Consider the following 14,812-nt stretch of genomic DNA (forward strand, 5'->3'; position numbering starts at 1 on the left):
TTATATTGAACAGTTTTTACGATATAACCTTACATTTTATTTGCCTTTTTAGTAGCGTCTGCACATTGCTTAGACAATGAAAATGTTGTGTCAATGTAAACCCATACATCCTTTTCGGATGTTGCTTCCTGTAGGTCATTGTCTCCCATCTTGTATTTATAGTTGTCATTTCTTTTGCCCATGTGTAACATTTTGCACTTTTCTACACCTTTTTTATATGTTTCGATTCTTGACCTCATTCTAAGTGTTGAGGAACTGCACAAGGGCACTTTACTATTACAAAGGGAGGAATGTAACACTGCTGGATATGCAGCTTTATCATGGAGAAGTGATGTGTCTGTCAAAGGGCAATAATACTAGCCAAATATGCATTTTTATTTGTGATTTTATCCTTTATTCTGAAATGCCCAAGTCATATTTAACTATTTGGATTTAAAAATATGTAGTTGTTCAAAGGTGTAGTCTTAATTAAACTGATAGTCAGAAACTAATTATGGAAGGAAATCAGTCAGTCAGTCATCGTCTATCCCACTACATCCTGGAAGGAAATACTGTTTGAATTTTATTTAGCAGAAAAAGTAACATTGCTGCCATCAGCAGACATGAAAGAAACACCTTCTAGATGATTATCAGCTTTTTAGATGCAGGCTGTGGGGACCTAAGGGTAATTAGTTTAATCTGCTCAATGAACATAATCTGGAGACAGCTGTCCAGCAAACAGGTCATGTTGAATCTCCCGACCCGAGTGGGCTGATTTGGGTTAGGTTTACTAAAAGCAGTTTGATCAGCACTAAATAAAAAGGCCGCAGAGCATTAAGTAAAGTCATGCAAAGCCTTTTTTACAAAAAGCAAGGAAATGGCGCGTGTTGACACAGGTGTTTTATTACAGCTCATGTTAGCCACGAACCTTAAGATGAATGGAGCCAGTGAAGACAGTGTGTGTGTGTGCCCTGTGATGGAGTGGCAGCACATCCTCAACTGGCATCTGCTTAGTGTTAAATGCTGCAGGCACACTTGACAAAAGCAAATTCAGATTATGGGTGGACACCTTAGTCCAGGACTGTTAGTTATAGTGAAACTGTGAGGCGGGAGAACGCACGTTAAATTTCACTTATTACTTTTCATGCATCATGTCTAAGCTCACACATTTACAATGATAAGATAGTAACAGTAAATAGAAACCTATCTAAACACAAAAATGACCTTAAACAGACAGCAAAATAGAGCAGTTTCAGTGATTAACTTAAACAAGTCATGACAATATAAAGTTCATTAATATTATAATTGTGATATGGCTACAATGTTTTTTTTGGGTGGTGTTTTTTTCTCGTCTTCTTAGCAAGTCAAGGCTGGGGGGCTGCCAAGAAACAGGGCCCTTCGTCCAATCATCCCATTTACGCATTCCTTGTGTGATTTTGGGCTGTACAAAAATAAATTGTTGTTGTTGATACAGGAATTTGAAAATGGACAGACAGATTATCTTATTGACACTTAATGACTCTTTACTGTATATATGATCACACTCTATCACCCTCAAGCATTCTTTCTTTTCATACAGAACTATTGTTAATATTAAAAAGCTTCTTTGTTTGAAATACTTTAATTTTTTTTCCTTCTGGTGAAAAGAACCCCTAATTGCATACATAACTTCCACACTGAATGGCTTGTATTGAGCAGTAATGCTTGATAAAACAAATATTTAAATGTAATAGGTGGGAACTGAACCCACATTTTATGGTTGAGAAGCATCATATCTGTTAAGAGGAACACATTGTGCTTAAACATTAATTATTGTGAGAATCATAAAAGGAGCAGATGCTTTTTTTATACAGTTGTAGTTAGGAATAATGAATTGTCAAAACTAGGAGACTGAAATCAAGCAAGCAACCAAGAATTCAGAAGACAAAACATAAATCAGGAGTTGAAGTCTAAAAGAAGTCAGAAACCAGAAAAGAAATGTAAAGGTAGTGGCCTTCCAGAAATAACAAACTAACCATCACTAATGAGAATCAAAACATGTCGTATTCACCGAGAGATAACGTACTGGAAATTGGTTGCAACTTTATAGGATAAACTTTGTAACATCGACAACTCAGTGATCCGCGTCATGTTATGCATCCTGACGATGTTGCAAAAAACAAGATGGTAATCAAATTAAATCAATTAAAAATGAAAAATAAAGCACAAAAACTGTTTTCTTCAGATAAAAACACATGAAATGGATGAAAACACATGTAATAATAATAATAAATAATAATAATACATTTTATTTATATAGCGCCTTTCCCATGCTCAAGGCACTTACAGAATAAATAAAGAACGGCAGAATATACAGTATATAGCATTGTACAAACCAGATAAATAAACAAAGAAGATTAAGACAGTAAATTCTGAAAAAAAAAAAAAACAGACAACATAATTGATGGTATCGCACACACACACAGGTTACATGAGCATCTTGACAGAGAAGTAAACTGAGAGAAAGGTAATAAAGTCAAGTAGAGCTAAAAGCCTTCCTGAACAGATGAGTTTTGAGTTGTTTTTTAAAAGAATTCATGGAGTCAGCTGACCTGATTAATTTTGGTAGGTCATTCCAGAGTCTGGGCGCTATACAGCTGAAGGCCCTGTCACCCATGGAGTGTAGATTAGTGACGGGCACAACAAGATTACCAGAATCAGAGGACCTTAGTGGGCGGGCAGGCACATAGCGATGGAGAAGGTCACTGATGTAGTTTGGCGCGAGGTTATTTAAAGCTTTGTAGGTTATTAGTAGGATTTTATATTCGATTCTGTAGGACACAGGGAGCCAGTGAAGACGGAGCAGGATGGGTGTGATGTGCTCGCTGCTGCTGGCTCGAGTAAGGACTCTTGCAGCTGAGTTTTGAATAAGCTGGAGCTGTGATATAAGATTAGAAGGGGCACCTGCCAGTAGAGAATTACAATAATCGATGCGGGATGTGATAAAAGCATGGACAAGTTTCTCAACATTAGAGAAGGAGAGGAAGGAGCGAACACGGGATATGTTACGGAGGTGAAAGTAAGAAAGTTTCTTCATGTGATTTATGTGGGCGGAATAAGTGAGGGAGGAGTCAAAAATGACACCAAGATTTTTTTACAGTAGAGGCAGGTCTGATGAGATCACTGCCAAGATGGACTGGGAAGGAGCTCATTTTATTAAGTTGCATTTTAGTCCCAATTTGCAGGAGTTCAGTTTTATTGCAATTTAATTTTAAAGAGTTCTGCTCCATCCAGGTTTTAATTTCACTAAGGCAGGTTGTGAGCTGAGAAAGCTCTGATGAAGTTCCACTTTTAACATTGAAGTAGAGCTGAGTATCATCTGCATAAAAATGATAACCCAATCCATAACTACGGATAATATGGCCAAGGGGAAGCATATAAATACAGAAAAGCAGAGGACCGAGGACAGAGCCCTGAGGGACTCCTTGTGTGACTGGCGCTGAGCTGGATCTACTGTTGCCAAGACTAACAAACTCTTGCCTATCAGTCAGATAGGACTTGAACCACTGGAGGGCAGTGCCAGAGATACCCAGCATGTTCTCCATTCTGGACAGTAGGATGTCATGTCTAACAGTGTCAAATGCTGCACTGAGGTCTAACAGAATTAATATGCTAGTTTGTCCAGAGTCTGCTGCCATAAGCAAATCATTGGTTACCCGTAGCAGAGCAGTTTCACAGCTGTGCCGCGCCCTGAAACCAGACTGAAAGGGTTCCATCAAATTATTAGAGGTTAGGTAATTGGTGAGTTGGGAAGCTACAACACGCTCAAGAACTTTTGACAGGAAAGGTAAGTGGGAAATAGGCCGGAAATTGTTAAGATTGTCAGCATCAAGGCCAGACTTTTTTAACGTTGGGGTTACAGAAGCAATTTTAAAAGTGAGCGGCACAGAGCCAGTGTCAAGGGATGAGTTTATTATTGTTGTAACAGTCGGGATTATGGCATGAAGGCAGGATTTAAGTAGTGTGGTGGGGATGGGGTCCAGTACACAAGTAGTCGGCCTCATCTTATAAAGCAGGTCATTAACAAACGCAGATGTGACTGGTGAGAACTTAGAGAAGGAGCTGGATGGAGTGGGAAAACAGGGAGAGATATAAACAGATGATGTATTTATGTTGGTTGAATTATTTAGATCTTTAATTTTGTTACGGAAAAAGTGGAGGAATTCCTCATGTAAGAGGAGGAACCCAAAAATTCCCAGAACTGGTCAATAGTTATTGACTATGCCACTATGCATCATGTACCTACAGACTGGTTAATCAGTTTGCCAAGTAGCATTGTGCGGAGTTGATGATATATATTTTACAATCATGCTTGTGACTTCAGCTATTTTTTTTTTCTATCCAAGCCGAAAAAAGACCACCAGGTTATATCAACCATCAACACAGCAATGGTCGTGTTTTTGCAAATCAATGGACTTGTTTTCCTATGAAAAGGCCATTAATCAGCATGATCCTGGGGTACAGTGGGAAAAGGACCTTTCAAATAACATCTCAGAAAAGGAGTGGAAGGCGGCCATACATAGAATACACTCTAGCTCCATATGTGCAAAGCACTCAATAATTTAAATTAAATCTTTAATTGGTCACACATACATCTTTTAAAATTGTCCATAATGTATCCAGACCAAGATCCAGCCTGCAAGCTCCAGCCTCACTGGGACTCATGTTTTGGGAGTACACCAAATTGACCTCATTCTGGACTAAACTCTTTTAAGTTCTTCTGAGTCAGCCTTGGTCTCACAATCACCCCTAACCCGTTGACAGCTGTGTTTGGTGGACTCCCAGATGGGCATAAAGTGGTGAAGGACAAACTGATTGTAATTGCCTTTACTTCACTACTAGCATGGAGACTTATCTTGTTCAACTAGAAGAATCCTAGTCCACCTATTTTAAGTCAGCGGGTAACTGATGTTGTATACTATTTGAAATTGGAAAAAAAATCAAAATCTCCCTTAGAGGTTCTGTTCAAAACTTTTTTAAAACATTGCAAGATTTAATTAATAACATTTAAGAATAAGTTTTTATTTAGGGGAATTTTCCCTTTTTTTTCTTTTATTCTTTTATTTATTTTTCCTATGCTCTTGCCTCTCCTCTCTTTCACTTGGGTGAGGGTTTTTTGTTGTATACATTTTGCAAATTTTATTTGCTTGATTGTATACTTTCTTGAAATAAAATTATTAAAATAATCAGCAATATTACATTGAACTGCTGAGGAGTCTGTGGAAAGTTTCAGGAAAAAAATCATCTGGAGCAGTGGCCTCATGCAAAACTGCATTTGTAACTGGTCAGTGCACCTGCACACACTGCATTGGCAGTCAAGCAGAAAAACCAATACATCCCCAGAAAGTGTTTCCCACAGCACAGTCGCAGTACAAAGCACCAGCAATAAAGTACAATATTGCAACTCTTCTTCCTTTCTGTCTGACACTGGTCACTGTCTCCTCTTGTCCTCCTTGCAATCTTCGTCCACCTCCCTCCCCACTCTGGTTTACTGGAACTAAGGCAGTCCGTTTCTTTTATGGAGTAAAAAATTGACCCAGGATTACTTCTGGGTGAGATGGGAACCCAAGAAAGTCAGGTTCCCCAGTTCCCGCAGCACCCCCTGGTGGCACCTATGGAACCCAACAGGGCTGAGCTGAAGAACTCCATGTCACATGATGCCTTGTTGGAATCCAGGGCACTGCTGCAACCCAGGAGAGGCTGCCATCTAGTGTTCCTATTGAAGCACTGCCCTAAAGAAACTGCCATCCCCCATCCATCCATCTCATGGGCTTCCCAGCTGGGTAAGGGTGCCTGTTGTCCCTTACAAGACATACAATATAAGAAAACGGTAATCATGATTCTCTAAAAGCTCATAAACAACCTATTTAAGAAAGAAACACATTTAGGAGTATTCATTAGATTACTGTAGAGGACTCTTAAGGTCAGGCTGTTAAGTTCATGCCTCTCACAGCTTGTGATTAAGTGCGGTCATGAAATCTGTTAGTCCTGCTCTTGATTGACCTAAGCCGTATAGCAGATGGAAGGAGTATGAGCAGAGGGTGGGCGGGTTGTGAAAGCTCAGAAGAACACATCTGAGAAGCCAGGATGAATGAGTCAGTATCAATGAATGTGTTTACTGTATATACCTTATACATGTCAGAAGTACATTTTCTCCTTAATTCATGTCTCTGTCTCGGTTTTCTTTTACAGTACATGGAAACAGTTACAAACAGATACCTTGAAAGTGGAGAAGAACTCTTTCTTGTAGAAAGACTGGTCAATATTACATGTAGGTTTTTCAACAAAATTGTTTATTATTTTGTACATAACATATATTCATGTCTGCTAATCACCACATACAGTAATATCACCAGTAATACCACTTGCAATTTTTTATTCAGACATTTTCCAAAAGCTTGCAGCAGCTGAAGACCAGCGTGCATGGATCATTGAATCTGGAGCCCATAAGGTATAATTCCAATTTGTTTTTGAAATATTTGTAAGTTGCATTTAAAATTGAAAAGTGAAATGATATGAGTAAAATTTAATGTACAGCAAAACATAGAGTTTAACTTGACAAAACATTAAAAAAATGGTATTTTATCACACGTGAATTTCATGACCTTAACACATATTTGTTCATCTCATTTGCATGCCTTTTTCTCCATATGCAAAAATAGCAACAGTTATTTTGCTGCAAAGCATGTTAAGAGGGCACAGACAGAGAGCACTTACTTGCAAGCAATACCGAGGTGCTTCTCCACTGCTAAAGCTCATTGGCCTGGGTATCCGGAAAGGTCCTGGCTTGGATCAGCTTACAGAGTTGGGGGAGTGGTGTGCACAGTTGGGGTTACTGCTGACCTTGAATAAGCGGAGCGAAGTGTAACTGGCAGCATGTGGAGATAGAAAGTGCATCAGGACGCGTGGAGTCATGAAAAATTATGGGCAGTGTTGGAGGGTGGCTAAGGAAAATGACTACGGTTTCAATGGCGGAATGACTTTATGAACAATAAAAACAGAAAAAAACCCCCTGCAAAACCCTCTTTTTAGTGAGATGTTTCATAATAGCAGAATTACATTTCAAAAGAAATCATACTGTTTCACTTATCACTATTCACCATTTTATTAAGCTTCATATTTGTAATTTGAAATTAAAATCCTTACTTTAAAAATGTTGTTTTATAATCATTAAATGAATTTTTCACATCTATAAAAATGTAACTTTATGGTGAATGGGCCTTTTGTTACCTCCAAAAAGGTTCTGTGTCAATCTTAATAGACTTTTTAAAAATATAATATTTAGGGACATGGTGTGCTGGGGCCTTTCTCGTAGTTCTAAGTTCCCTGTATAGGGAGTTGGTCCATCCAATTTGGAATCTCTGATTTACATAACAATATGTCTGTTGGGATGTTGGAGGAAAAGAGCAGAGAACTTGAAGGAAGATTCAAAAAGTCTGGAGGAGAACATGCAAACTCCACATAGACAATACCTTGGTGCAGGATTTTTTTCCTAGAATACTGAATTTAGTAGATGGTACTGGTATGGTGGAATAACATAGAGTGCATACCAATGGTGCTACCTTTTTATACAGTAAGCAACAGTGCTCAGTTATATAGGCAATTACGGAATACAGGCTTTCCCCAAGTTCTCCGGAGCTAATCTGTTCCTGAAAACCCCCTTATAAGATGATTTTTTGTAAATGAAAGACCAAACTACCATTGATTTAAATGAAAGACATTCTTAAGCAGGCCCTAAAAATGACCCCCATAAATAAATGAAAATTGACAGAAATAGTTTAACAATAACATTAGTCATCAAAACAAACCCTAATAAGGCATTGCCTTTGTTGGTACCAGGATCCTTTCTGGCCCCATAACTCATACTGGTTTGATAATGGATACATGTACAAATGCAAGCAGGAACTCCAACATAGATAGATAGATAGAAGTGAAGCCTACTTAAAAAGAGTCAAGTCAAATTAAATGGAATTGATAATAGTGTGTTCTGTGCTGTATCTGTGCTATTTAGTTATACCATTTGTAGGCCCTGGTGTTTTCTCACACTTTTATTGTGTTGCTTTTCAGACGCTGATAAAACTCCTTGCAGCCACAGACAACAATGTACTCTTAGGTTCACTTTTAGCCCTCACCAGCCTGGCTGAAAGGTAATTTAGAAAATATATGTTTTACTCTTTAGATTTTACAAATATATTATTAATGGTAAAATAAAAATCTTTACATTATATATTACAATGTTGTTATATTAGAATTTATAATAATATACACTGAACATTAAAATCACTGACCGGTGAAGTAAATAACATTGATTAACTGGTAACAATGGCACCTGTCAAGGAATGGGATATATTAGGCAGCAAATGAACAGTCAGTTGATGAATGTGATTGGAGCAGGAAAAGTGGGCAAGTGGAAGGATCTGAGTGACTTTGAATAGGGCCAAATTGTGAAGGTTAGACAACTGGGTCAGAGCATCTCCGAAATGTCAGGTCTTGTGGGATGTTCTCAGTATGCAGTGGTTAGTACCTACCAAAAGTGGTCCTAAGAAGGACAATTGGTAAACCAGTGATCATGGATGCCCAAGGCTCATTGATGCACGTGGTGAGTGAAGGCTAGCCCATATGGTCTGATCTTATAGAAGAGCTACTGTAGCACAAATTGCTGAACAACGTAGTGCCGGCCATGAGAGAAAGGTGTCAGAACACACAATGCACAGCAGCCTGTTGCATCTGGGACTCATCAGAGTGCCCATGCTGACCCGTGTCCGCTGCCAAAAGTGCATACAATGGGCATGTGAACCTCAGGACTGGACTATAGTGCAATGAAGGAAGATGGCTAGGTCTGACCAATTACATTTTCTTTTAGATCATGTGGACAGCCAGGTTCATGTGTGTCCTTTACATGCAGAAGATGCTGAAGGATACACTATGGGAAAAGGGCAAGTGGGCAGAGGCAGTGTGATGATCTGGACAATGTTCTGCTGGAAAATCTTCTATCTCTGCATTCATGTGGATGTTATACTGACAAGTGTCACTAGCCTAAAGACTGTTGCAGACCATGAACACCTCTTCATGGCAATGGTATTTCCAAATGGCAGTGGCCTCATTCACCCAGCTAATAATAATAATAATAATAATAATAATTCTTTACATTTATATAATGCACCCTGTGACACTGCAAGCATTGTGAGGAACACAACAAAGAGTTGACATGGCCTCCAAATTCCTCAGAACTCAACCTAATTGAGCATATGTGGGATGCGCTGGAAAAATAAGTATGATCCATGGAGGGCCCTGACTTAAAGGATCTGCTGCTAACGTCTTGGTACCAGAAACCACAGGACACCTTTAGAGGTCTTGTGGAGTCCATGCATCAATGGGTCAGAGCTGTTTTGGCAACACAGTGGGAACCTACACAGATGGTTTTAGAGTTGTGGCTGATTGGTCTACATTCGTAATTGGTATACATATTATAATGACTTAATCACAATTCCACCTTAGCCCCAAAGCGGCAGAAGTAATAATGAAGGTAAGAAAAAGGAAGATGCTAGTACACAGTATTAAAAAACATACACAAACATTATTTCTCTGCTGTAATTAGCCTTGTTGTGTCTTTTTTACTGAACCAACATTAAAAGAACAGCCAAGCAAAATGCACTCTTTCTCACACACTATGGTGTCAAACACTAGCAAAGATATAATGAAGGTTTAATGGTGTTGATTCCTGCTTTTTCAGCATCTACCATCTACTCTTTTATCAAATATACCTTTATAGTTCCATATCAGTTCCAAAGCTACATCCATTTGCCAGTCAGTCTTTTGTTACAATGGTATACAGTAGCTCTAGTTTCTGGAAATGTCAAGAATTAGTGAATGTAGAACTTATGAATGTTTCTCTTCAAACCATTAAATTAAAAGCAGAGAAGCACAGATTAGTATTAATTTCTACAGTTCAAGTTCTTAATATAAGTCATTCCTTCTCATGATAGTCAAAATACCATTATGGTGGCGTGAAAAAGTCACTACACCCTATGGAAAGGTTAATGTTTTTTTAAACATGTATATCAAAAGTATATTTGATTGTTATTTCAACAGTACTGACATATGTGATCAAATTTTTTAATTAACATTGAAAAGAATATTTTTACAATCGTTTATATAGTTTAAATCAACAGAAATGCAATTTCACTGTGCTGGAAAACTCAGTACACCCCTGACTTTATCACAAAATATAAAACTAGGTGCATTTAAACGAGTGCAAAGGATAAGAACATTATTGGAAGGTTATCACTAGAACCCTACAGTGTGGTTTGGTCTTAACAACTGAGATGCCCAGCTGAACCACACGAAGATCAAAAACTCTCTGTAAGGCCTGATAAGGGTTTTAAAGCCCCTCCAAGTAATTTATTGAGAACCAGTCTCCTGTCCAAAAGATCTTGTACAAATACAGAAAATTTCTAACCACTGGTAATCTACCCAGTCCAGGTTGTCTCACCAAACCTCTCAGGAAGTCTCCAAGGACCCCAGGATAACACTAAGGGGTTTACAGGCAAGTCATGCCTCAGTCAGTGCCAAAGTGTGTGAATCAACCATTCAAAAGAAGCTGATCAGCTTTAGCTGATATGCAGGAATGAAGAAACCGATGTACTCTTAAAAGAATATAGATAGATCCATCCATCCATTTTCCAACCCGCTGAATCTAAACACAGGGTCACGGGGGTCTGCTGGAGCCAATCCCAGCCAACACAGGGCACAAGGCAGGAACCAATCCCGGGCAGGGTGCCAACCCACCGCAATATAGATAGATGACTGAAGTCAATGTCTAGATGAAATATCAGACTACTAGAGCAGTGTGCCCTGGACAGATGAGACAAAGGAAGTGGTGTCGGGACACAATGTCAGACTTTACGTCGGACAAAATAGTAAACAGTCTTCAGTCAAATAAAACCTCATACCAACTGTCATGGAAGCATTGTGGTTTGGGGCTGCTTTTCTGCCTCAGGGGCCTGGCTAGCTTTCCATTATACAGTAGAGTCAAACATGAATTCCACATTGTAGCAGAGTGTATTTGTGGAGAAAGTGAGGCCATCTGTCAAAAAGCTAAACTGTAAGCAGACCCTGGAAGCAGGGAGTGGCCCAAAATCCACAACGAATGGCCACCAAAAAAGAACTGGAGAGCTATGGGCTTGCCAAGTAAATGATAATGAGGTGGTGTTGGCTCTAAAGTGTGCAGTATATATAAGAAAGACCTCAAACTTCAAGGAGTTCTGTAAGAGGAGTGGGAAATCACAGGACTGATAGACAGATAGGAGAAAAGTCTGCAAGAAGTTAGTTATTTGTGCCAAAGTACCAGCGATAGAAGGCAGGAATTTGCTTACTTTTAATGCAGTTTTTACAAAACTGCATTTTTGACCTGTTTTGTTGAATAAAGTACTGCAATGAATTTTGTTGATGTTTGTCTATCAGTATTGTTGAAATGAAGATCAAATATCTTTACGTCTATAGATGTTCGTCTTGTAAAGACCCGGGTGTGCACAGCTCCCCAAACACTTGACACAACAGTCACAAGCACAAGTCTCTACAACACAGACATTTATTATTTATGTGGGGAAGCACTTTCCCTCTCTCTCCACTGCTGCCCAGTACAAACAGTACACAAGGGTAAGACACCAATATACAGTCCCTTTCTTCTCCTTGTCTCTTCTTTCTCTCTTCCATCTCCACTCCTCCCTCAAACTTTGTCCCCTTCCTCCCGACTCTGGCTCTCGGAGTAGTGATAGCTGGCTCCTTTTATAGGGCACCCAGAAGTGCTTCTAGGTATCCAGTGATCATCTTCCAGCGGCACTTCCGGGTATGGTGACAGTCCTGCTAAGAAAGGCTCAGCCCTCCTTCTTGCATCCCCTGGCGGTGGCCATGAACCCCGGCAGTGTTGAGCTTCCATGCTCCAACCCTGTGGCTCCATAGCAAGCCGGCATGGTAACGGTCGGGGGGCTGCCTTCTGTTGTTCTGGGGGAGGAATGCAATCTCCTTCCCTTAAGAAGGCGTCCCAGCCATGTAAGAGTTGCGGTTGTCCATCACAATCTATATACAATATATTTTCAAGAACACACACCTTTTCATGGGGTGTTTTCATTTTTTCACACTATTGTCCAATATTATTCCATAGGTATTTAATTTTTGATTGCTAATAAGACATTTCTTTTCTAGCCATGTTTGTAAAGAGAAGATTGGGGAGCTTGCTGTTGTAGAAAACCTTTTGATGATACTACAAGAGTATGATATGCTGTCCAAAAGGTCAGTGATTTTAAATAAACAAAAGTGTAAAGGAACAATTTGAGATCTCAAATACCAGACCACCAAAGTGCAAAATCATACAAAATAGAGGCTTGATTTAAACAAAATACAAGAGAGTCAAGAGCCTACTTTATTTAGCTAATTAATAACTAATTAATAATAATGTTACTAGTGACATGGTTTAGCCAGGGTTTTGTCCCTGGCACAAGTAAATTCTCATTTGTGTTTTTATTCGTTGAATATTATTTTATGGTATTAATTTTGTTTTTGACCTTTTGTGTTCTGAATATTGTTTTGTTTGTAATTATATTGTTTATTATGTATGTATTATGTTTTGTATCATTTTAATACGTTGGGTTGTGTCCCCTTAAGACAGAGTTTCAGGGGGCAGGGGCACCATGATGTTTGTTGCTTGGATTACCTTTTAGGCAAACTCTAATTTTGTTTGCTCTTGTCCTCTTTATAAAATCCCTGTGTGCGTCCAGGTGTCCGTGTGTGTGTGTCTTCTGGTGGTGTGCACATGCGCGGGGCACGGTGTGATGCGTGATATTACTGTCAGAGAAAGTTGCAAGCGTTTTGCGGAAATACAAACCAGTATTACTGCGAGAGGAAATTAAAGGTACACAATACAGTGACTCATATTACAGTCACATACAAGCCAGTATTACAGTCAGAGGAGATTAAAGGCATATTACCGACGCGCACGCCTGTATTACCGCCAGAGAAAATTAAAGGTATATTACGGACGTACAAGCCAGCGGACGTACAAGACTGTATTACTGTCACAGAAAATTAAAGACACACGATACACGGCGGCAGCCCACGAAGTACAGTCAGCTCAGCAAGTAAACATCAACAAAAGAAAGGCTGAAAGAAAGAAAAATACGACCAACAAAAAGAATGAGGTCAAAGTCCCTTGCCATTTAATATAGACTGTTCCTACTAATGTTTATGCACTACTGTTCTAGCGCCCGTTATTGTAACGGGCTAAATGACTAGTTTAATAATAATAATTTTGTTTAAATGGTGCTTTATCATACATTTACATACGACTCAAGGTGCCTCCCACAAATTATTCAACATAGACAAAGATACACCACATTTATTTGGATTATTAACATTAATTAATACTATGATAATTTCTAATAAATGTTAATTATACTAAATACAAAATCAACCAGGTATTGTTAAACAAAATTTAACCACTAAAGTATAAAACAAACCTTTACTGTTTAAAGATGTTTTCTTTTTGATAATAACTCTTATTTTCAAAGAGTCAGCATTTTTACATTTTTTCTGTCTGCCATTTTTAACATTTGCTACAGCAGAATACTAATGATTACTTCATTGCTGGCCTTTTCTCTTTTTTATGTCCATGCAGACCAAAGCCTATTTAACTTTTTAGAGAGAAGCCATTCTGAACTCTTGGCCTCGGCAAACCTGGGTCTAGATTTGGCAGTAGATTCTATCTGCAGACCTCCAGAGCCCCACTTCATTGAGGAGGTTGTTGCGATATGCCTGGTTACACTATGGTTAAGATTAGGGTTGGAGGATGGTTATCTGACTCGAGTCGAGTAAACCAGGTGACAACAACCTGCCATCCAATTGGCTGTCCAGTGGAGCTACTAAATCCTGGAGCTGCAAATATCAGCAGCTGGACCATCTCAGATTTTGGGAAGTTTGGCCTCATTTTGGCATATTGTGTAGGAAATCACAACAACTAGATGTGAAGCATGCAGCATTTCTGTAGCTTGCCATATAAACCTAAGATTTCTCTTTGAAAATACTTATCATGTGGATGCTTCTGCACGGTCAGTTCTCAGTCATACTGCTTTTATTATATTAATCTAAGTGTACTTGCCATTGTTTTGTTAACTGCCTTTCACTAGGATGGCAGCAGAATTACTTCGACTACTCTGCGCAGATCACCAAGTGAGGGAGCAGATAATGATTTATGAAGGAATCCCCATTCTGCTGAGTCTTCTTCACTCAGAACACCTCAAACTTGTGTGGAGTGTCGTATGGATCTTGGTGCAACTTTGTGAGGATCCTGAAAGCAGCACAGAGATAAGGATTTGGGGAGGCATCAAGCAGCTTCTTCACATTTTACAGGGGTAAGGCCTAAAAAGATAACTAAAGTCCTGATAAAAGTAATCACAGAATCAGCACATACAAACAAAATATAGTACATAGGAAATGTAAAATGAAAGGAATGTACTCTGTAACATAAACAAATGTGAAAGTATTCACCAGTCAGACTCGGCCCTGCCTCCTCTGTATCTTTCTTCAATTTCATACCACACTTTTGTCACAATAGCAGAAATTCTTTCTTTAATTTAGAACAGCTCTAGCTAGGGCTCCAATGCTGAACCAAATCTAGTGTTGTCTGTTCTCCTAATGGTTTGGAATTTTCATTGTATTGATTTTGGTGTTTGATTTTTTTCCTCTGTTTTGATAATATGTCTTCTTTTTTTTACCTTGCTTTCACTTGTTCCTTTTGTAT

General features: G+C 38.9%; 1 protein-coding gene across 1 annotated transcript in view; it reads left to right on the plus strand.

Moving 5' to 3' along the window:
* The window catches only part of nek10 (NIMA-related kinase 10), a 149,882-nt gene that overhangs the window by 17,132 nt on the left and 117,938 nt on the right, over positions 1 to 14,812 (plus strand). The window contains 5 exon segments of the mRNA XM_051936095.1: positions 6,211 to 6,289; positions 6,402 to 6,469; positions 8,086 to 8,165; positions 12,223 to 12,309; positions 14,199 to 14,423. Of these exon segments, the coding sequence (XP_051792055.1) occupies positions 6,211 to 6,289; positions 6,402 to 6,469; positions 8,086 to 8,165; positions 12,223 to 12,309; positions 14,199 to 14,423 (539 nt within the window).

The sequence above is a fragment of the Erpetoichthys calabaricus genome, chromosome 13 (assembly GCF_900747795.2).
Source record: "Erpetoichthys calabaricus chromosome 13, fErpCal1.3, whole genome shotgun sequence".
NCBI lineage: Eukaryota > Metazoa > Chordata > Cladistia > Polypteriformes > Polypteridae > Erpetoichthys > Erpetoichthys calabaricus.